Source organism: Hippocampus zosterae, chromosome 9 (genome assembly GCF_025434085.1).
Source record: "Hippocampus zosterae strain Florida chromosome 9, ASM2543408v3, whole genome shotgun sequence".
Taxonomy (NCBI): domain Eukaryota; kingdom Metazoa; phylum Chordata; class Actinopteri; order Syngnathiformes; family Syngnathidae; genus Hippocampus; species Hippocampus zosterae.
This window is the reverse complement of record NC_067459.1, coordinates 20,985,524-21,009,655: the sequence shown is the minus strand read 5'-3', so window position 1 is coordinate 21,009,655 and position 24,132 is coordinate 20,985,524. Positions and strand designations below refer to the sequence as shown.

General features: G+C 42.7%; 1 protein-coding gene across 2 annotated transcripts; it reads left to right on the top strand.

Moving 5' to 3' along the window:
• Nucleotides 1-442: 442 nt before the first annotated feature.
• On the top strand, nucleotides 443-24,069 carry ptpra (protein tyrosine phosphatase receptor type A). Of its 2 annotated transcripts, none has more exons than XM_052077309.1 (22): nucleotides 443-880; nucleotides 8,667-8,716; nucleotides 8,950-9,031; nucleotides 9,937-10,377; nucleotides 14,272-14,371; nucleotides 14,533-14,606; nucleotides 15,001-15,137; nucleotides 15,254-15,344; nucleotides 15,440-15,516; nucleotides 15,644-15,680; nucleotides 15,759-15,856; nucleotides 16,489-16,608; nucleotides 16,717-16,883; nucleotides 16,970-17,105; nucleotides 17,199-17,348; nucleotides 17,439-17,532; nucleotides 17,621-17,697; nucleotides 17,787-17,921; nucleotides 18,047-18,172; nucleotides 19,232-19,383; nucleotides 20,100-20,235; nucleotides 20,732-24,069. In XM_052077309.1, exons 3-22 carry the CDS (start codon nucleotides 8,956-8,958, stop codon nucleotides 20,804-20,806), a joined length of 2,499 nt encoding a protein of 832 aa, XP_051933269.1. In that variant the 5' UTR covers nucleotides 443-880; nucleotides 8,667-8,716; nucleotides 8,950-8,955; the 3' UTR covers nucleotides 20,807-24,069. The 2 variants fall into 2 exon arrangements, with proteins under 2 accessions (XP_051933269.1, XP_051933270.1); XM_052077310.1 differs by lacking the exon at nucleotides 443-880 and adding an exon at nucleotides 7,948-8,054 and having other exon boundaries at nucleotides 8,668-8,716.
• The last annotated feature ends 63 nt before the right edge of the window (nucleotides 24,070-24,132 follow it).

The window sequence follows — 24,132 nt, the reverse complement described above, 5'->3', positions numbered from 1 at the left end:
TTCAAAACAACACACAATGCGTATTTGCAGTTCCACATCTGTAAGTTTGCATATTCAAGGATTTTTCCCCTTTAATAACTTTTCATACTTGTTGAACTCCGGTTTTTCATGGGAACCGTATATTGAGTGTTTATCAGCATTTTAAAAGAGCACTTTTATGTCTGTAAAAAGAAAAAAATATATATTTTTTGGTCATCATTATTTTTGTAATTCGTCAAGGGTCCATTGAGGGTGCCGTCAGTTGCCCATCCCTGATTTACGGAGTAAAAATTCAGATTCTCCGCCCGAAATGTGTCGATTTCCTACCCCGGCTTCGTGTACGCAAATAAACCCGTAGAAAGGCCCCCAGGCTCTCCGCGCGGCAGATGTGCGGCAATACTTCCAAGAGCCAGCGGATGTCGCTGCAGTGTACAGAGCAGCTCTGGAGAGGAGACGGTTGGACAGCAGAGGGCCTGGTTTGGGAGAACGCCGCTCGTTTCCCATTCTTCCTCTTACACAGACACACAACATGGCGGTCTAGAGTGGTCGCCCGACGCGCCCGAGCGGACTAACAGTTGGGATTAAGCCCCCAAATATGACCGGAAGATACACTTTGAAGCGGCGATACGTGAGGGCGGATTGAGGCTTTTTATCTGGATTGCGATTCGTTTTCTTGGATTTAGCACGTCAAGTGACAGACAAGTGTTGGCGGCGTGTCCCAGATCTCGCCTCCCTCCTCTGATATCACCAGGTCCCCCACCCCGCCGTCCCTCTCGGCTCCAGGGGTGTGGAGACAGGGGCCGGGCCGTGGCCGACAGCGTGGACCAGCAAGCGGGCCCACATTCCTATTTTCTTTGGCCTTTTCTCCCTTCAGAGCTTCCTCTGGGCGTTACTGGAGTCTTGGTGAGTTTTGTTGTTTGGGTTGTTCCAAACCTAAATCACACATGTTCCACTGTCGGTACCATCATGTTTCCTCTTGCTTTGTCACCCTTAGCGTTTACTTTTTCACAGGTACCCTACTTTGAAACTTGAGCAATGGGGAGACTTGCCATGTTCGTTTTTGGAAAAATCTAGAAACCATAAGTTGTACACGCTCTTTGTTACTACTCGACGAGTAGCTCGGAGGCAGGGAGGGAAATATTAGTGAAAGGCGGGGGGGTTAGGGGGGCTATGTGGAAAGAAAGGTCCACTGATGATTTTAGAAGCAGAAGTGATTTGTGCTGGAACCATAACAATGAGTTGAGATAGATCTAGTTTTGTCTCGCTGGGGAGTCCATTTTATTGGGTCGCCACTGTGTTTATTTGCATGTTCGGAGAGGGTGCGAGTGAAGATAGTTGAGTGGGAGCGGGCGGGGGGTGGCTTTTACACAAGAGCAACAAACAGGAATAAGATCACCCCGACATTAGCATATTAGCTCTGTCACATCGCAGCGTCCACGAGGGCACCTGAATCCCCCCTTCAGAACTTCCTCCGAGGTTTTCCTTCCCCTCTCGTCCAGTGTAACAGCGCACACTATTTTAAAGTTTACGCCACAGGGATTCTTCTTTTCTAATGCCACTGTTATTTGCTAGTTAGTTCAAAGTGTTGCTCACACTTGTAAATGTAAATGCCATAGGGTCATATTTTGACTGCTTCCAAGTCTTGTTAAAAGTGATGCATGATCAGGAGTGAGGGTGTGTGGAAGAACCTGGACTGAACAACTGACAAACACAGATTGCTATGTCTACTAAACTTGACTCATCACATCTGGATACATACTCTTGAGAAGCAGCACATATCCCCCATACCTCAGGAAGCTTTTCCAATAAATCCCGTCATTTTGACACTGTACAACAAACACTCTTAACAAGGGAGTGAAAGAGTGCAGTCCTTTTCCACATGGTTTCCCTCACTACTTTGCGGTTCGTTTTATTGCGGCTTCACTCTGTCACGAGGTTTTCATTTATGACCATTACTTCATCTATTGTGGGGTTTCTTGCTAGTTTTCTGCTTTCTAAAGTCGGACCAGTCAAAAAAAATATAGACGACACACGAGAGAACAAAGAATCAATACGTTTAAAGTTTTTCTTTTTAGTTTAAAATGACTTATCTGAACCAGAATTCCGTGTCTTATTACAATTGCTACACTATAATCCTAGTGGGTAATGCACTTTTTGGGGTCATAAATCCATGTTGTGCAAACCAAAACTTTGTTTCGTTGATGATCAATTTTCCTCTTCCTTTTCTTTTTTGTCTTCTTCTTCATCTTCTTTGTCTTCTAAATGGAAGACGAAGAACTTCAAACGGAAGTAGAAAAATTTACAGCGCCAGTATTTATTCTTCATTTTTAAAGTTACATTTATTAAGTGTGACAAATGTTTGGAAAGGTTCAAACCAAGCGGGGTTTGTAATGGTGTATTATATAAATACAGTCGAGTTGAGTTAAAAAAAAAGTCAACTTCTATTGCATGAAAATTCACTTAGCGGAGGAATCATGCAGCGTACAGTATCAACTGCGAAAAGTGAACGAATACTGGCGTGAGTGTGTGTGTGTGTGGGAGTGCGAAGTGCAAAATTCTTCTTCCCTAAACAGCCTACAATGACAAATTTTCTCCCCTCCTCCCCTCCATCCCATTTGTTAGGTTTGAGTATGCGCACCTACATCACAATGCCATATGTAGAACCATCTGTGCGCATGATGTCAGGGCACTTCATTGTATTAACTGCGAAGTGTGCCAGCACCATCTCCATTTTGATGTCCATACCATTTTTTTTCTCCAAGCTATTTATAGACAATATGTTATTTCTGTCTTGTGCATCTCCAGTGACCCTCACGCCATACTTTTCACTGTTGGCCTAGATTGTGGATAAACTTCAGTATCGAATGGATACCGAAAGTATACCTTGGCACACTGCTCGGAATTGACTTTTTTTGGGTGGGACAAGAACTGTATTTTTATTTCCGCTTGTAGGCGTGTAGAGTTTTCCACGGAGGGGCACTGTGCTCCGGCCCCAGACGAGACAAATACAGCTCCATCCAGATAATTCTGAAGCTTTGTGGGACGTTGATTTTTAGGTGCATGTAATTTGTTGGTGGAATCGGTGATTTTGCTGTGCAATGCAGGGAATTAAAATAATGCCCACGTTTCGGTATAGTCGCCGTGGCTTAATTTGGTATCAAGTCACAAAAGTGACACCAAACCAAGTGGATATCGAGGATGTGAATTATCAGTTGTGTTGAAGAGCCTTACGAGTTAAATGCCGTGATTCTGAACCATTAGCGTCCTTGAAACTTATCGGCAACCACGAGTCAGGATCCAAATCGAATCGCCGTTAAAAACGAATCGTTGCACCCCTAATGGCAGTGCATCCTGAAACTACGGACCCTTTCTACTGTTGATTTGGCAATTCAAGGATTAAATAAAACTGCATAGAACTCCATTATGTCTGCAACATGTCTAACGATGTGATGGAAATACATTGCTGCTGTGATTTGTGAAACTAAACTTGGGCTTCCTTTTTGAGCTGTCGTTAAATCGTATCGGGGATTCCACAGTAGAGGACAAAGTGTGGTTGTCTCTTCACCAGTTTGGAGAATAAAAAAAGAAGTCTGAAGCGTGTATCAAGTGAAGAGGCTTTCTGTGTAGCAGCACGACAAAAAAAATAAAAATGAGAGCGTTAAGTGGATTTTGAGAATGTACCGTCATCCGCTGCCGTGTTGTCATGCCTGAGATGTCTGTTCGTCTTGCCTTGGCCTCTTATCTTTTGAGAGGAAAAGGAGGAGACAAGTGTGGTGGGATAGTCTGAGATACGAGTTTGCGGTTTAATTCCCTATTGTGAAAGAACTCAGACGAATGATTTTCTTTTTGAAGAATAGGAAACGGTACAATTAGCGCTTGCAGTACCATCTTAAATGGTATTCGTTCATGGGTTCCACATAAATATTTGTTTGGTTCAAAAAGTAATAAATGTCCTTTTGATAAAACTGAAAGAACTGGATCAAAGGGAGAGGAAAACATACAATATATTATTCAGTTGTATTTATATCCATTCGAGGATGCAAAGTACTTCCATACTATAGTATACATTCACATGTCACATATTAAGATGGTGGACATGACATTTTGGTCCTTCTATTGATTGTATTCGAAAAATATGGATTTTGTGAGTGGAAAAAGTTTTTTTGATAAGCCCACTTATACCTGATTTGTTCCGATTTCCGATCACGGATAATCAACCAACATGAGGTTAAAGCTCGTATGGCTTTGTCACCTTGTAGACATGTTTGTTTCATCTTACACACGAGGAGCAAACTGCACTTCAAGGCGATAATCTTCAAATTCCAATCATTTCACTCAAATCACTTTTATTGCTTACCCCAACTCCCTTTTCGGATCAATTACATTAATAGTAGTTCACTGGAGAACATTTATTAAATGATGTTGGGAATCGATAGCTAATGCATCACCGGTAGTTGAATTCAGACTCAAGTGACACAAAAAAGTATAACGGGCTTGTCATTGAGTCTTTTGGCTCCACACAACGCTTGAGGGGTCACTGTGGCTTCTGTGGGGAGGTTTTGCTTTGCACCTCCTCATCCTTTCCCCACAATGAAGTCGACGTCGAGCAAAGCCACTCACTCACTCATTACTTCAACTTACTCCAGTGAATTTTATGATCCCCCGGAGCCCGATGCCAGCCAATCATCAATTTAGGCTTCATCACAGGCAAAGAAAAAAAAAGGGCCACCCATGCTGGTGAAATAAGCCCAAATAGCAGCCCCGTGCTTCTCCTCGCCTCCCGAACAAGCCACCAGCTGATGAATGAAAGCCAGCAAAAACACAAACCACACCGGCATAGAGCCGTATCCCTCAGCCAGCGAAGTCCAGAGGATTGCGGCTGTTGTATGTGGCACCGGGGACATAAAATCTGTGGTCTGTTTCAAAGAAAGCGTCGGGAGCGGCCCCGAGTTAGGTTCACTTCTGCCTCCCGTGAAGAGAGGCATTCACAGTATTCCTGCTGGCCCAAACCCCCCCCCCCCCCCCCCCGACCCCCCTCCTACTCTCAAGACATAGAAAGTGTTTTAATATGCAATGAATGGACAGAGACAAGCCACCATTTTCTTTTTCTGCAACCACCAGTGGAGCAGAATGCCTTGCAAAAAGCCAGAGGGGAGGATTTTGCTGCGCCGAGGCTAATGTACACTTGAACGGAAGCCTTTGTAACTATTGGGTCTTCGGCTGCTTGTGTCAGACCCTCCAGCAATTATAAATTAGCTTTGTTGATTTTGCTGCATCAATTAGACGTTGGACAGCAATTCAGTCCCAAACCACCGGTCTGCGGCCTGGTACGGTTTCCTGCTTTTCTTTCGTTTTCAAGCTAACAAAGTAAATAGAAAGTAATACACTCGTGAAAAGTCAACTGCGTCTAAGCATCCAGCTAAGCACGCAGGTGATGGGAAGCCACGGCCTGGGGTTCACTTCTAAAGGTGAAGCTATTTTGACTCAAAAACTTCCCCACTATCTCTTGTGAGGCGTTCTGTCCAAAGCGACGTGCGGTAAATGAAGGCATTGTGCGTATTTCCTCAAAAACGAACAAACGAGTGGAGTTGGCACCGTCCTCCCACATCGCATTAGCTGTAGAATAGCCACTAGTCTTTACACAACTTGAAAATTCCGTTTACATTTCAAGGCGTATTCATTCATTTGTTGTACTGCTGACTAAAAATTATGATTTCAATGATCACATGTTTTCTCCAGCACCAGATTAATACAAAATCCCTTCCGGAACCCAAACTGCCGGTCCTTGTTTTCCAAAGAAAAGCAGATGTTTGAAAAGGTTTTATTTTGAATAAACTCAAAGATCGTCATTCCACTTTCACGGAGCAGTACAAAAATCTGAGGAGTATTTATTTTCAAAGAGTCGTAAATTCTGAAGATTTGGACAATTTAATTATTTAAACAAAAACGGTTAACTATAATTTTATAATCAAATCGTTGTCAATTAATTGTTGCATCTTTAATTTAGTGTATAGAAAGCTACAGTATGTACCAAGCAGGGATGGGCACTTTTAACAACCTCATGATTCTATTTGGTGGAGATTTTTCAATTCATTTTCGATTCAATATTTATTGAAATCCTGAAAGAAGTATACCAATACACAAATAATTAAAACTACATTTGGACTTTTTTATAATATTTTTCGTGCCCTGCAAACTGCTGAAAATTGAAATTTGCACATAGCTTCTTAGTGCAAATAGTATACGGAAGTTAAAAACGTCATAGTTGTGTGTAAACACTGAAAAAATAGTTCTTCGTCAAACATCCATCCATCCATTTTCCGATCCGCTTATCCTCACAATGGTCGCTGGGCGTGCTGGAGCCTATCCCAGTTGTCTTTGGGCGGCATGCGGGGGACACCCTGAACCGGTTGCCAGCCAATCGCAGGGCACACAGTGATGAACCACCAGCTCACACCGAGGGACAATTTAGAGTGGTCAATCAGCCTGCCATGCATGTTTTGTTTTGGGTTTTTTTTGGAATGCGGGAGGAAACCGGCGTACCGGTTTCACTCCTATGAGGTCTGCACTTGGCCGAAGGCAGCGAAGCAGCTGTCTTCATCAGTTGGTTGTGGGCGGACTCGCCTCACTTGGATACGAGGTATCAGGTTCTGCACAGCAGTGTCGACTGTTGTGCAGGAAACAGCGTTCAAATCTTAACATTTTTGTCACGATATATGCAAAAAGACAGTATTTTCCCCACGTTATACGCCTTTTACTGCACGTGTAGAAACAGTAAAAAAAAATGATGATCATAACACGACAGTCAAAACATACTGTTTCCAACACCCCTTTAAACGGCACACATGCAATTACCGGTACATTTTTTACAGTGTCCCTTTTACGTTCTGCTTAATGTCACCACCAATAGAGCATAATTAAGACTTTTAAAATGATATACTTTTACAATCACTGCCATGGGGTTTTATTATCCAGTTAACTTAAAGAAAGTTGGTTTGTATTTGAAAAATCAATATGATTTGTCGGTGGCTTAGTTGTTTATTCAGTTCAAAACAATGCACTTAATATGAACAGTAAGGTTGGAGGCAGTCGGTATGTTGTTAAAATTTAAGTCGTCCTTTGCCAAGTTGTTGGTCGATAGAGATGGACCAAAAATTGGGTCATCGAAAATGGACGAAAAGCGCATTTGCGATTATTTTGGACAAAAGAACTTTATCGCAAAGGCAGTTAAAGGTCTGTATTTATCGTAAATGTTTGAAGAGGAGTGCTGAAAAGATCTTCATAGACTGAAAATAATTTTTGAGATATAGCATTGGACACTTTCCCCATTTGAGTTGTCTGGATTTGGGGGCGGAGGGGTGGGGCTAAAAAAAACTACCGTACGGCCATGGGTTTTCTGATATGCCAACTGTAGAAGTCCTGAGCTGCTTCATTCCATCAGCGGCTCTTCAGCGCAAATAACGATTGTTGTGATTATAGATTATATTGTGTGTTTATAACATAGCTCAAAAATAGCCGTATTTATGTTTTTAACACCCAATTTGTTCTCTACCCACTTAGGCGATAATATTCCATTTAAAGCATCCGATTTGTGTGGGATGTTGTGCCCGTTTTTGGCTCACCCAGTGCTCAAGTATCTGTAAACAAGCAGATGGACTGGATTATTTCCAGGGTCAAAATCATGAGATTAGGGCCGCGGATTATCACAGCTCTGTCAGCGAGGCCGTCGTCTCAATTGGGATCCAGGATTACAGTTTGTATGCCCTTCCACCCAGCGGTAGTCGTGCTTTCTCCAAATCCTTCAGTCACCCCCCACCTTGGCTGCAAGTATCTTAAATAGCGGATCAACCGGTTTCCCAAAGGAAATATTAAAGTGACAACAATGCTTAATCTCCTTGTTATTTGGTGGGGAAATGACCAATATTGGTTTGCTGGGTTGACGTCATGAGTACAAATATTTGCACGGCAGTCAAGCCACAACATGTCTAAGAGCTGAGCAGCAGCATGTCAGTCTCTGCTGACAATGATTTTTGTCATTTTTTTTTCCTGAACAGGGGATCAACTTTGAGTAACAGGTTGAGTCTGCGGTATCGGTTGTATATAAGAATGTAACATTTAACAAGTATGTACTGGAAAATACATACTTCAATTTTGTTTGAAGAAAAGATAAGGAAAGTACCGTAAATGAATCAGAATCAGAATCAGAATCATCTTTATTGGCCAAGTATGTAGAACACACAAGGAATTTGTCTCCGGTATAACACGCTGCACTAGTATCATCGTAAACAACAAAATCATTGAACCATTTGAGAGTATACCAGTAGTTTTGTAGTACCATTTGTGTGTGCTATTATATTTTAGTCAAAGGAATGTGTTGCCATGAATGGAAAAGCTTTATTTTAAAAGTAATGAGAAGTTACACCGTCAGATTTTTAAATTTTTTTTTAAAGAATTGTTGCCAGCTGACTCCGATTCAAATCAGTTTGTGAGGTGCAGAGGGATTCTCATTCCAAGCTGCCAAGCATTTGGTCTAGTTACATTACTTGTAAAATTTTTAGTTGATGCTCATGAGTGCATACAAACGAGACTGACTACATGTGATGTTCCTTATCTTGACAAAGAGCAAGTTGATGTGTAAAAGGTGGAATTGATTCTCTGCGTAACAATATGTCCTCCCTTGTGTTCCAGAAAACTGCTGTGCGAATGAGTGACTGAGCTTAACTTCGTTTTTTTTCAGGTAAACACGGGCCAATCATGGATTCACTTTGAACAACAAAAACATGATAAAGCATAAGTATATATATTCAGAATCATACACCATGTCAATAAAGTATTTTATTATGTGTGGTTCATCACAAAACACTGCATGATATGATTTTTATTTTTAATATATATTTTGGATTTTTGTCCCCCCCTAAAAATGTTCATGATCAAAACTATTCACTTTTTTTTTTTATGTTCTTGATATAGGGCAGAATGGGTGCGTGTCCCTTGCTCCTGTTGCTAGGTCTCGCCCTCAGGGTCTCAACCCAAGATCATGTCCTGGTCACAAGTAAGAGCTTTTGTACAGATACAGTACATTTCAATTTTTATAAAGTAGTGTAACAATTACAGTGGTATCTCTACTTATGAAATTAATTGGTTCCGGAAGAAATTTCTATCTATCTATTTATTTATCTGCCCATATTGACACATACGGTAGAGGTCCCTCTTAGCCAATGGGATGCCGGGATAATGCTCGGTAATAGCCAATGGCAGAGCAGCTATATGTATGTTGCGTTCAGGAAACTCAGAGCTACGACTTGCAACCCATACTGTATTTTTACCTTTCGTATGTTGATTTTTTTTTTTTTTTTTCCTGTTGAGGCTTTTCGTAACTTGAAAATTTCGTATGAAGAGACGTTCGAAAGTAGAGGTACCACTGTATCGGAAAAGTATGTGTTGTGTCATGTTTTTTATTTAATTTTTTTAATCAGGGTCCTTAAAATTTTTGTATTTCTAATGATGACCTTTCAGGATTAAATATCCACATACACACATTGTCTCCATAACTAATGAATACTGGAGCTCAGTTGGTGACCTTCTCTGCCTCTTTTTCTTGGTCTTATTGCTATGCTGCATCTCTTGTAGTAGACTTAAGGGCTGCCTTGTATGTTGCAGCACAATATGGTACTCGACTGAAGGTGCGCAAGACTTGACTGTAAAAAACAATTCATAGAATAAAAACAATTACATAAAAATCTGCGAGGTGCAAATGATTAACCACGATATAGCTGGGAAACACTGGAATCCCAAAGTCAGTAAAAGATAATGACATGACTTGGTGTAAAGTAGGTCTTAAATCAGCCGGGCAGACATCTTAAATGGATAGACTGTATCTGAAACATGGTATTAACTTCTTAGAATTTAGAGAAAGCCACTTTAATGTGCTTAACTTACTATCCCATTATTCTCTAGGTGCTCCAAATAATTCTGCAAAATCAACCCAACCCCCCACGGCACCTGTCATCAACATCACAGTCGCCCCCACACTACCCCCCACAGTCCCACCCCCAACACTGCCCCTCGAAGCCACCCCAACGACAATCACTACAGCGACAACAACAATAGCAAGCCCGGCTGGTGCCGAGGATGTCCAAGTTGAAGGTCCCAATGCCACGATAAGGTTGGCGCCAATTCCTCCTCCCCAACCTCAAACTCCAACTCATGGTCCTTTGCCAGCGCCCAACCCAGAGACTCCCGCTCCTACCACCTCAGTGGGAGGTGAGAATGGGACGACGCCGCCCATTCCAGACACCCCTACTCCCGAAACATATATTGACGACGATGACATGACCATGGAGACCGAGACCACTACAGACCATGACATGGATTACACCTCAGATGGTAGCCCGCATGGTGAGTACGAGCGCCTTACTCGTTTCCTTGTTTCACGCCCTTCCTGTTTGAGCAGTGTCTCAAATAACAGTAGTCCTCACATGGTGACGATCAACAGCACAAAAACACCCTCGAAGCTCTAACCCGACAGATGTGTACCGATATGTCCCTTGGGGATCTTGGGTCAGATGCTGTCGAAAATCCCGTTCTTCGGATGTACTGATTTTCATCTTTGACCTTGGCTCCCTTATCCCGCTGCTGCTATCAGGCAACATTGCAAAAATCAATAAGGTCTTCACCGTATTTTCTAAAAACTGAAATGCACTCGACGTCCAGAGAGTAGCTGGAGAAAAAAAAGTTTTAGGGACAAAATCACTCACTCGGTTTGACCACGCAGATTTGGATTTTAATGAATCCCCACTTATCTGCCCGATCGTTATTATTATTAGTAGTATTATTATTACTAGTAGTAGTAATGTTGTCATTGAATATCATTGATTATCACTCACTGGGCACTTTGTGCCAAACAAAAACATTTACATCACTGAAGTCGTTTTAGAGAGTATGTGAAAATTACATTTCAAGGTCAAATTATTGGTCAAAAGGTCAAGTTACTAACATATGCAACCGTCTCCCCTATCCTTGCAGATTTGGGATCTTTTTTGAATTCCCTTTCCAATAATACCTGTTTTGGGAAGATTGATCCAATAGATAGAAGGGTTCATAGGAATGTGGTCACGGCCCATTTTGCAGACAATTTCGACGGGCCGAAGCTCCCAAACCCTTGCTCTCGTTGACGTAAAAATGTAAGATTTAGTGTTGCGCGATTACTATCAACAAGTACATCACGTTTCATGAAACTCAAAATCTGCTAGGTTCAACCCAGTGGGTGATTTGGCTAATTAGCTTCTCATCTGACTCAGCTCTAATGTGTTGCGTTCTTTGTGATCAAGCCATGATACGAGAGGAAAGCCAAATATTGTGATGCAGTCTGTCTCCTCTGTGGAGTTTAAATATTCTCCAAATAGTCTGGAGACCCTCACTGGTTAATTAAAGACCCTATTATGGCGATAGATGTGAATGGGAATATGAGTGCTTGTTTGCCGAAAAGTATTCAGCGGTTGGCTGCCGACCAGTTGGGCTGGGGTCCATTCCACCTCCCCCCCTCAAAATTCATTCATTCATTCATTCATCTTCCGAGCCGCTTGATCCTCACTAGGGTCGCGGGGGGTGCTGGAGCCTATCCCAGCTGTCTTCGGGCAGTAGGCGGGGGACACCCTGAAACGGTTGCCAGCCAATCGCAGGGCACACAGAAACGAACAACCATTCACACTCACACTCACACCTAGGGACAATTTAGAGTGTTCAATCAGCCTGCCACGCATGTTTTTGGAATGTGGGAGGAAACCGGAGCACCCGGAGAAAACCCACGCAGGCCCGGGGAGAACATGCAAACTCCACACAGGGAGGCCGGAGCTGGAATCGAACCCGGTACCTCTGCACTGTGAAGCCGACGTGCTAACCACCGGACTACCGGGCCGCCCCCCCTCAAAATTGATGCATGGATCTTTCTGGCCTTCAAAAGTCATACAGGAACATATGTATCAACAGATTCTGTGTCCGGCATCGAGAGGATATCTCTGTAGACCAGAGGTCCACGGAGAAGCAAGATAATACTCTGTTTTCTCATGTGACTGATGAGGAAGTGACTCATTTTTCTCCAGTGGAAAAGCGTTTCACTGCGATGTGGGCTTTGCCCGCATAACGCGGTATTCATGGATGAGTAGAAGACGTTGCTATGCTCAAATTAGCTGTCATTGTCCCAAGTGATTCAGACATCATGTGTGTCAGCGTGTGCATTTCCATCAAATAGTTCCTCATTATGTCCCACTGGCTACAATTTCATTTTGTCATCCGCAGTTGCCATATCTGCAAGTGAAGGCGGCGTGTTTCTCACCTATTGCGCTGAATAATACATATGGTTACAAAAAATAAAATTGCTGCTGAGCCACAAAATGATTTTTCTTAGTATCTTTATGGAGGCTGTCAAAGAAGCCGCCAGAGAAAATCCAAGCAAGCTTTCTGGTCAAGAGGCGACCTTTAATATTTTAGCTCTTGCGCTTTTAGACATTGTAACAGTTCTGGAAATATCCTGCCGTGACAGGGCCTCCATTTAACCAATCATCCATAAGAAGCAGAGCACGATCCATCGGAACTACTGAGCTGCTGTTGAAAAGACGCTTCTTTCCTCACACGAAAATTCCTGGCGTTTAATTTTGCCGGCTGACTCTCAACTGTAGCAACCGAAATACTTGCTACTTTTACCAATGTCGATTTGCGGCTCTCACTTTATGGCACGTCCACTTTGTGATCACTTTTGGGTTCATTGGCGTTTCATAACTTCTCCCATTGTCACCCTCGGGCTGTCTGAGAGCCTCTTGTGGAATACTCGCAGAGCCAATTAAATGCCTGAAGGCTGTGTCAGGTCTGCATGATGCTCGCAGCCTGCTGTGCTCTTCTTTTCCTCAGTGTGCACATTGTCAGAGGGGGGGGGGGACGCTGGGAATTGTGCGTTAAAACGTTACACGGCCGCCGGGGTCAAATGGTCCGTTCTCTGACGCGCGTCGAGTCCGAAGAGCTTTCTTGAATATTGAGTGGACAATTTTGTCCGTGCATTGTCAGCACTCCCATACATTTGTCTAGAGAATTCTCTCTTCTTTTGTTGTGGCTTAATGTGTCTTACAGAGCGGCCGGCATGCAAACAGCAGTCAGTGTTTTCTTTTATACAACCTCCCGTTGTCGGTCGGGCAAAACTCATGTCCTTTTGTGTTCACTGTTGCGGTGAAAAGGTTATACGGAACATAATGAGTGTGAGCTAACTTGCGCGTGTCACGGGGATGTATGCATCGTGGTCAGCAACCGGAAGTTCAAAACAAAATGTTAACCTGCTCCGCAAAATAAACCGCTTTGGTAATGTTGAGTTGTACATGACCACCCCTGCCTTTCACAAAGCAGTTCAGTGCGGAGGGAAAATGATTCTCATACTTCCAACATGCAGAGATCATTTAACATTTATGATGTGAATAATTCATGCGGAATTACTGCAAACATCCTAAATGTTTCATTACTTGAGACAGTCATTGTCTGTCTGCCATCACGTCGCTTGTGACTGGTCGCAGAGGCGTGGAGTTGACACATTTTTAAAGTGCAATTTATCTGCTCTGAGAGACACCATGTTGCACTTGAGTTGGGTTGTTGTTTTTTTTTTTCTTGAGAAAGCTAATTAAATATTAACACAGATAACCATTACAGAAAGGAACAATCTAGAAATCAGTGTTTGGCTCTCTTGTTTCTTGTATCGGCACACTTACGCTAAGTGACATAGTATGCTGGAGAGAATAATGCACCGGTAATGAAAATGAGTAAAAACAATCATTTTGTAACTCAAACTGTACGTTGAATTTTCACCGTACATATTTAACTGGAATGCCAGAAACGCCGTACTCTCCTCGTTCTGTATTATTTCAAAGCCAGCCGGCAGCTGCTTGTCTCAACGTTGTCCGGTGTTTGGAAATCGTTTTACTTTTGGGGGTGTCAAATTGGGTCACATCAGCATACAAAATGTGAAGCTAATTAACATGAACAGTCGAATATTATTGTGGCCAATGTGAAGCGCACTCATTGACCTTTATGTTTTTGGCTGATTTATGTTGTACTATTCAGGGCGATTTAATTTCCTTTTATCAAACAGGTTTGTTTGTTGGTTACAAAGCACAATACCGCACTGATTGGAATTCAATCAACTCTTGTTTTGCTTCCACGTAACATTTAGCACAGTCTTAAGCGCATTTGGTACGCTCGCGATACTGCCATACGATCACACTGAATGGAAGCTTTTTTTTTTCTCTCCCCAAGACAACAACCCCTCTGATGACATGCCAATCATAGCGGTGATGGTGGCCCTTTCTTCCTTGTTGGTTATTATCTTCATCATCATCATCCTCTACATGCTCAGGTTTGTGAAATGCAAAAGATTCTCTCGTCTGAGACCTCTTGCGGACGTCTGAAATGCCGCCGTCGCCATGGCAAATTGCTGTTGGTCAACAAGACATGACTATGCAATGAGTTGGTCTCACTTGACATGTGCGTCACCGTTTTGTTTTTGTTGACTGACAGGTTTAAAAAATACAAGCAGGCAGGAAGCCACTCCAACTCCTTCCGATTGACTAACGGAAGATCAGATGATACAGGTGAAGCAAGTCATTGTCCGTCTGCATGATTTTTTGACGGACTGTCTATCACCCGATGTGACTACACACTTACCGGGTCTTCTTTTGTGGTGGTGGAATATCAGCTAATATGTATGCCGGCTTGATCCATCTTATTAGCCTGCATTGCTTCGGGTAACATTTGATTGATCGGGATCCCTGAACTGATAACATTTCATCGACTGTTGGCAGAAGGCTTTTGTTCTCTGCCAACACTTAACCATTGTTGAGTCACACCGCCTTCTGGCGGTGTTCACAAAATCAAGCAGTACAAACTAAACGAGGCTTTGTGGATCTCATCCTAAAGACAAATCTGTCGTCTCTCTCTCCACCTGTGTCATTTGACCCTTTTCTTCCCTCGTCTCCTCACTTGCAGAACTCCAGAGTGTGCCGCTATTGGCCCGTTCACCCAGCACAAACAGGAAGTACCCACCCCTTCCTGTCGACAAGCTTGAGGAAGAAATGAATCGTCGCATGGCTGATGACAACAAGTTATTCAGGGAGGAGTTTAATGTACGACCCCCCCCCCCCCCCCCCGCCCCAACACACATCCCATCCAAACACCTGGAGTGTACTTTTTGCCTCGCTTCTACGTTACGATCTACACAAATACATTTTCCTGTGTTCAGGCTCTTCCAGTGTGTCCCATTCAGGCAACATGCGACGCCGCATCCAAGGAAGAGAATAAAGAAAAGAACAGATATGTCAACATCCTGCCATGTAAGCAAACCACTGAACTCGGCGACACCGTTCGGCCCTTTGACATAAGTGGGAAGTGTTGTAAGACGTTTGTCAAAACTTTTCTTTTTTCTTAGATGATCACTCCAGGGTGCATCTTTCATCTCTGGAAGGTGTTCCAGACTCGGACTTCATCAATGCCTCCTTTATAAATGTTTGTACTGCAATAGTCATCACTTCATATCACAAAAATTGCATTTGTTGTGCTTTGACTGTAAAATAATTACCTCCTTTCTCTCCACTTTGTTGTTCGCGTCATCTCTTGCCTAATTTTTATGCAGGGTTACCAGGAGAAGAATAAGTTTGTTGCAGCTCAAGGTAACATATCACTAAAACAACATTTATAGTGGTACATGAGGGAATCCAACTTTTTGCTAATTCCTTTGTTCCTCTCAGGACCGAAGGAGGAAACAGTAAATGACTATTGGCGGATGATCTGGGAGCAGAACACGGCCACCATAGTGATGGTGACCAATCTGAAGGAGAGGAAAGAGGTAGCGCAACAATTTCGAGTTTGTCAATCCTCAAGTGCCACGTGTCGTATTTTAGTGACTTTGACGTGCGTCCTTGGTGTATAATATTTGCAGTCCATTATTTTTAACATGGGCGGCCCGGTAGTCCAGTGGTTAGCACGTCGGCTTCACAGTGCAGAGGTACCGGGTTCGATTCCAGCTCCGGCCTCCCTGTGTGGAGTTTGCATGTTCTCCCCGGGCCTGCGTGGGTTTTCTCCGGGTGCTTCGGTTTCCTCCCACGTTCCAAAAACATGCGTAGCAGGCTGATTGAACACTCTAAAATTGTCCCTAGGTGTGAGTGTGGGCGTGGATGGTTGTTCGTCTCTGTGTGCCCTGCGATTGGCTGGCAACCGATTCAGGGTGTCCCCCGCCTACTGCCCGGAGACAGCTGGGATAGGCCCCAGCACCCCCCGAGACCCTAGTGAGGATCAGGCGGTTAGGAAGATGAATGAATGAATATTTTTAACATGTGGCGCACGACAAATTATTACTTTTTTTATGTGTCCTGTAATTTAGGTTGTTTATTTTTTTTTACATGATTTTCGGTTCGTTCCCTAAGGACCCTTGACACTTTTGTATATGCTGCAATATGCATTTGTATGTCTGTGTTTTAGTGTAAGTGTGCCCAGTACTGGCCGGACCAGGGCTGTTGGACATACGGGAACATCCGCGTTTCTGTGGAAGACACAATGGTCCTTGTAGATTACACCATCCGCAAGTTTTGCATCCAACAGGTAAGAGTGAGGAACTCCAGAACAAGCATAGCTGAGGTTGACGGATGTCGTACTGATCGGTGAAGTGAATTTAGGATACTGACTCGCTCTGGTTTGATTGTGTCTCAGGTTGGGGATGTATCGGGCAAAAAGCCTCAAAGGCTTGTCACTCAGTTCCACTTCACCAGCTGGCCGGATTTTGGCGTTCCCTTCACCCCCATTGGAATGCTGAAGTTTCTCAAGAAAGTCAAAACGTACAACCCTCAATACGCCGGACCCATTGTGGTCCACTGTAGGTAAGTATCGGACCAATGGAGTTGTCTCTGTTGCCGTGCTGTGTAACTCACAAGAGCGACCTCTTGTGTTTTCACTTCCGTGGTAGTGCGGGAGTAGGACGAACGGGTACGTTCATTGTGATCGATGCCATGTTGGACATGATGAACACCGAGAGGAAGGTGGACGTGTTCGGCTTTGTCACCAGGATCAGAGCCCAGCGTTGTCAGATGGTCCAGACTGATGTAAGACACATTCTGGAGCAAAATAACATCACATTGCATTGCAGTGTCGGGTTGATTATGTGCATATTGACAACTCGTTCTTTCAACTCACAGATGCAGTACGTGTTCATCTTCCAAGCGTTGTTAGAGCACTATTTGTACGGCGACACAGAGCTGGAGGTGACCTCTCTGGAGTCCCACCTGGCTAAACTGTACGCCCCTTCACCAGGAGCTGGTTGCAGTGGTTTGGAGGCAGAATTCAAGGTTGTTTTCATCAAAAGATGACAGACATCTCTCTCTCTCTCGAGCTAGTTAGCTTAATTTAAATCAAACGTGCTCCCTGATGACTTTTAGAAACTGACATCCATCAAGATCCAAAATGACAAGATGAGAACAGGCAATCTGCCTGCTAACATGAAGAAGAACAGAGTGCTACAGATCATTCCATGTGAGTGAAGCGGAACGCTGCGCGCCTTGTTTGTGCGGTCGGCAACGATGGCCGCTCAACCCAAAGTTGTGTGTTCCTCTTTTCATAGATGAGTTCAACCGAGTGATTATTCCTGTCAAACGAGGGGAGGAGAACACGGACTACGTCAACGCGTCTTTCATTGATGTCAGTTCAAAAGCTGCTTCCTGCTCGGCACTTTCTCGCTCGCTTTTGATTCCATTCAAACTGCTCCCTCCGTCGCTCACTCTTTGCAGGGCTACCGGCAGAAAGACTCGTACATGGCAAGCCAAGGCCCTCTGCAGCACACCATTGAGGACTTCTGGAGGATGATCTGGGAATGGAGAAGCTGCTCAATAGTCATGCTCACTGAGCTGGAGGAGAGAGGGCAGGTTTGTGGAACTGCGCAATGTGGACTATTCACCCTGGCCGCCGTATCTATCGGACGTAATAATAACCGAAATACTCCCGTAGGAGGTTTTGATGGCGTGATTGCTTTGCTGTTTTGCTCCTGCAGGAAAAGTGTGCTCAGTATTGGCCCAGTGATGGCGTCGTGGTCTACGGGGACATCTCCATTGAACTTAAAAGGGAGGAAGAGAGTGAGAGCTACACAGTGCGTGACCTCCTGGTTACCAACAACAGGGTAAATAAAAATGTACAAAAATTGAACCAAAATGTTCCACCCACACTAATCGTGCACCTGTGTGTCCCAACCTTTGTTGCAACCACGGTGCATATTATGCAATCGAAAAATCTCACGGTACGACACCAAACAAAAATGCCACAAACCAGAGAGAGAGAGAAATGATGATGAATTTCTCTCACAATTGTACTTAATGTGAACTCAGGAGGCGTTTAGTTGAATACAAAGCTATTATTCTGTTGTATGAATTGCAACTGGGTACAGTAGACGCAAGTTAATTGTACATGTTGCCATCTAGTGGTAGAAAAGTGAACTTGTTCTGCCTGTCACTCACTGCTGGCAAAGACAATTGAACAAAGACATCTTTTTTTTCTTATTTCAAACATAAAATAAAAACATACTGTTAATATAAGGACACTAAGTGATTGCGATTTACACGACTAACGTAAAGTATGGGATATTTCATCAGATTTGGGGTGAAATTTCAGAATGACCCTAAAATGCACTATAATAACCTTTATGGGTGAACCTATTTTGACCTTCTCTAAACTTTTGAATGCACATGTCCATCTCTTCAATGTCTTTTTTTTTTGCACAACTTGTCCTCTAACAAAGAACTAAAGAGCAAAGTGTTTGCTCCATAAGTCGACCAATACATTTCTTCGTTCTATTAAAGTTGTTTTTTTTTTTCTCTTATTCATCATGATGTTCACATTTCATCATGTGACCAAGAAGACACCAAATAATTGAGAAACAGTACCTCATTGCAAGATTTAAAACAGGATATGCTCAGAGGGAAGTGGCCACTGTTAAAGTTATGCAAAAAGTACCAAAGCCTTGAACAGTTTGTCACATGCATTCAAAACTTAAGAGAAAGTTAAAGATGTTGCAATTTAGTGCATTTTCACTTCATCCTTCAATTTCACCCGTGACCCAGCATCCCCAAATTTTTGTCTTGTTTGTTTACCAACTGCGGCAGTACCGCGCCATCTATCCTACCAATAATCTTAACAACCGCAAATAATCTTTTTTTTTCTCACTTTCCTTTCATCCTTGCAGGAGAACAAAGCGCGAGCAGTGCGTCAGTTTCATTTCCACGGATGGCCAGAAGTAGGCATCCCCACTGACGGTAAAGGCATGATCAATATAATAGCTGCAGTGCAGAAGCAGCAACAACAGTCCGGCAACCATCCAATCACAGTACACTGCAGGTAAGAACCACTGGACCCAAATGGCTTTTGCCAGATAATTTTTGTGCAACCAGCGGCACATTGACAATTTGTGGAACAGTGTTGTTTTTTTCCTGTCTACGTGAGTGCTTGCCACCACACTTAAGTGTGTAGTGGATCCTGCATATTCCTGGTTCGGCATTCACAAGTTCACGCATTAGCTTTTTTTTTTTTTTTGCCCATCCTTCTGTTATACGGAAACTCACCTATTCAAGGTTTTCAATAACATGTCATAAAATAGATTTTTTTTTTTTAAATATCAACAGTATATAGTGTCTGGTGTTTATTGAATCATACCGTCTCCTTAGACAAGACAAAAATAGTTATTGTCTGCCTTATCCACGCCAAAAAAAAGTCATTCTAGTGGTCCACTTAACCAAAGTCAGTGGCAGAAGTCAGCCGTCTCCTGTGAATGTGGAGTTCCACTGTGTTTGGATATGCATTAGTTATTGTGTCACAATAATTTGAATCGCCACTCATAATGCCAGAATTGCGTCCCATTTTACAACAAAAGCACGCTGTGACTGTAGGGGTCCTTGCTGATACACCAACCACTCCAAAGTCAGCATATTGTGGGAAAGCCAGAGAGACACTCACCGTGCAGTCGTTTCTTCTCCTAAGAAATACGAAATTGAACTGGCCTTCATGCATGCTTTCATTGTATGTGAACATGCTTCCTTTTCCCATTATGTGTACAGTGCTGGTGCGGGACGGACAGGGACATTCTGTGCATTGAGCACGGTCCTGGAGAGGGTGAAGGCAGAAGGCATTCTGGATGTGTTCCAAACAGTCAAGAGCCTCAGATTGCAGAGACCCCACATGGTGCAGACACTGGTGAGCGGGCATTATATTGCTTCATTATTATTATCATTATTATTTTTAACCACAACCATGTCTGCATCTTTTTGTCGTCTTTTTACATTGCTTTTATTGTACCATTTATTCTAATCAAGTGATAGTCCATCTGACTTGAGGATGCATTTTCATATCATGTATGTTTGTATAATATTTTACTTGCTATTATGGTGATGAGTCAGAAAAACAACATCACCGATTAGCTTTTTTTGTGTGTGTGTGCTCAGGCCAAACTGTAAACTTTCCTTTGCCACCATCTTGTGGCGTCTTGGTGTCAAAGAACTTTGTTCAAGGGTTGAGTTTCATTTCAATAGAAGTCGTGCTTTCTCCCATTTGGAGGCACTGCTAGGAAACCATGAGGGGTGGACTCAATTCTTGATCAATGATCATATCATTGACTCATGAATAATGCAGAACAGAAAAAAGAATTTCCCATCGCTGAGACTGATGTGATATTTTCCACCCCGCTTTCCAGGAGCAGTACGAGTTCTGCTACAAAGTCGTCCAGGAGTATATTGATGCCTTTTCTGACTATGCCAATTTCAAATAGAGACCCACCATTGGACGGATGGCTCCACATCATACTAACACCACCACGTGCATGCCCCAGAACACACTTGAAACATGACTGTGCAGAAAGCTGCATACCTCCGGCCGCAGGATTGTTTTCCTTTTCGGTGACGCATCACTTATTGTTTGGTTCTGTGGATGGGACAAACTGCCTGCTGGAAAAGGGAACCAAGATTTCAGTCTGGATTGGGAGGGGGCGGTGCAATTTGGACAGAGAGGAAAGGACATGCCTTCTTGAGTATTTTGTAACATTTTGTCGATACGGGCCCTAAATTGCTTACATACGCATATTTACTGTGTTGCATCGTTTAACTTCTACTTTTGGACACAGTTTTAAGTTTGGCTGCATTTTTGGGTGGCACCTGTAAAGTATTTTATTGCTATATATATATAAAAAAATCTATCTAAATATAAAACTAATGCTTTGGAGATTTATGTTTTTTTTTAAACTCATTAATGACTGAAAAAATGTAAACGCTTCTGATTTGCCAGAGCCACGCTGTAGTATCGTGCGGTGACAAAGGCTTAAAGCCAAACTCCGAGACTATGATATATGACACAGGCGGATCAATTTGTTCTCACAGAATTAGTTAAGATCAATTTCAAGTCAAATGCACAATGGCATCGGCAGCCTGGTGCAATTTTTGGAGTACCGGTAATTGTTTGCATTTATAACGCACAAGGGTGCAGGGGGGGTCACGGAGTCTTTTGTGTGCAGACAGCCAAAGGTTGTCTGTCACTTGCTTCTGCAGCTAAGAGTCCAATCATATTAAGGCACTTGAGGAAAAAAAAAAATCTTAAAGACCTCTGCTGAACTATGGCAATTTATGGCAACGCCCACACACAAAATGTTAATTTATTCAGTCTAATATTCCACAAACATTTGCAGGATCATGTTTGGTAGAATTTGCACGGAACCCTGACCTCAAACCATCAATACATTTTGAGAATAAATGGATCTGCCCCAGTCTTTCCAGGAGAGTGTCAATTGTTTTTGCCTGTAAAAGGGAGCCCGACTCTGTAGAGTATTTTCTTCCTTTTTTTTTTTAAATTTCTGTAAGGTCAGCTGTCCCAATTCTTTTGCCCACGCATGTCAGATAGAAGCGGCGCATGCATACAGCAGTATTTCCTCAAACGTCGTGTTGAGCCTTTCTTGCTTTTCCTTTGAGCCTTTTTTTTTAAATCTCTGCCAGACATCCCAACGCTGTCCTGTCGCGAGTAAAAAGAATGTCCATTCATTCCCACCGTCAACACCGATGTTGAAGAATGTCGCTTTTTATTTGAATGCTGTTTTGAACAAAAATTGGGTTTTCCTTCAATAGTTTTTTTTAATGTTTTTAAAAAAAATTGTGCTATGCTGTGTTTACACGTTTCGGTGTGACTTCAGTGGCTGTTCTCCACGACACACACTTGAACTCCGACTACCATTACAGATGAGGTTAACCCCCTCTTGATGACTGTGATGAAAATGAATGATGTCAGTTAAGGGGGTGAAGGCAGGGGGGGGGGGGTGTTCAAGGCAACCATTATCTTTGCTGGAACAAACCCAGGAAATGAAGCTCATCCTCACACACACACACACACACACTGGAAAAGCAAAACAAAAAAAGACAACATCCACATTTTTGACTTGCAAGGCAGCTTGGATCACCACCTGCCACATTACGAGTCTTTTTTTTTTTTCCCCCACTGGGCGATTGCAGAAAATGTGGAGAAAATTCCAATGTTAATAGAACTCAAGAAATTTCCGGTGCTTACTAAAATTGTACGGACTGCTCCTCTTTTCGCTTTTTTTTTGTCACAGAAATCAATAGTTTTTGTGTCCTTATAACACACAGACGGCATTGAAAACATAATGTCAAAATCTTCCTCGGCGTTTCTCAAGCTATTGAGATGTTTAATGATGACCCAATCTCAGAAGAGATTCACACGTGAACATAATTTGCGCCACACTGATGTGACCCTTGTTTGCAGTGTACCAAATAATGACAAGTACATTCAGCAATTTTCGTGGTGAGCCAGGAAGCAGTTGGAGATGTCAGATTGTCTCATGCACTATTTGCACCAGAAGAAAAAGAAAAAAAAACGAAATAAAGACCCACATGATGATGAAAATTGTGGGGATTCAAATCCCTTTTTTTTTAGTCTGTAAGCCTTCTATTCATCCTCTTTAGGGATTTCAAGTAGCAAATGTATGACCATCCACTGAAATTGTAATTTTTTGTGCATTGTGCTATTTCCACATAACCTGTTCGCGACATTTCTTTCTTTCCATTTGTCACTTTTGTACAAGAATTGGACACGCATCTGATTGTCTGTCAGTTTACGCTTCATCGTCATGGTCATTGGTGGCGTTTGAATCATGAGACACTTCTTCACATGACACTGTGCCAACTCATGTAAACCACCGTTTTGCTTCAACAAAAGTGCCTCCTATTAATCCCCCCCCCAAAAAAAAAAAAATATTCCTGCCGATATGCGGTGAGGTTTCAAATCGTTTGTTTTCTAGTTACAGACGCGAAATGCGGAGGATGCTTTTGAGAAAGATGGAACCAAAGCAAAATCAAGTCGTCTTTTCATTGACGTGCTAACGTGTCACTTGCTGATTGAAGTGGAAAGTGTTTGCCATATATCGGGAAATGACCCAACATTTGCAAAATAAGTCATTCGTTTGGCCCCCACCCCGTGCGCAGCGGCTGCAACAAGCACCGAGGGAAACCATTTTATGGTTGCAAAAAAAAAAAAACTTTGTCTTCTCTCCACCTAAATGTCGCCTTGATGTCTCCAAGTGCACTCACTCGTCCCTTTTCCTCGCTGACGTTTACCTTGGACCATCATCGAACTGTTGTTCCGGGTTGAATGATTTCCCGACTTTGTACATAATGTAAGGTTATTTATATTTCATTCCTGTCTGCTGCCTTTATTTTATTTCTCCCCCCAACCCCCCTCCTTTGCTTTTTTCAGAAAAAAAAAGCTGTATATTGAATTGTAATGGGACCATTTTGAAATGTATTGGATGTTTTGTTTGCCATTTTTTTAATTGGTATCATTGTCTTAAGGTAATCCAACTTTTTATTTTGCCCATGTTGGTTTCTAGTGTTTTGTTATTCAACATTTGAATATATGTGTATATAATTATATATACGGGGGGAAAAAGATATATAATTATATAATGCCAGATGGCCTTTCTAAACAAGATACTGTTCCAAACAAATAAAGTGCTTGAGATTTTTTTTTCCTTCTGAGTCTGTATCTACGATGCTTTTTTTGAAGTCAAGAACAACAACCTGATGCTCAGTCAAAGCT

Excerpts from the sequence above, each read along its gene's own strand:
- ptpra (XM_052077309.1), top strand. The coding sequence starts at position 8,956 with ATGGGTGCGTGTCCCTTGCTCCTGTTGCTAGGTCTCGCCCTCAGGGTC. Across the intron at positions 15,138-15,253 it reads TATTCAGGGAGGAGTTTAAT|GCTCTTCCAGTGTGTCCCAT; the intron begins GTACGACCCCCC and ends TCCTGTGTTCAG. Across the intron at positions 16,884-16,969 it reads CCCATTGTGGTCCACTGTAG|TGCGGGAGTAGGACGAACGG; the intron begins GTAAGTATCGGA and ends CTTCCGTGGTAG.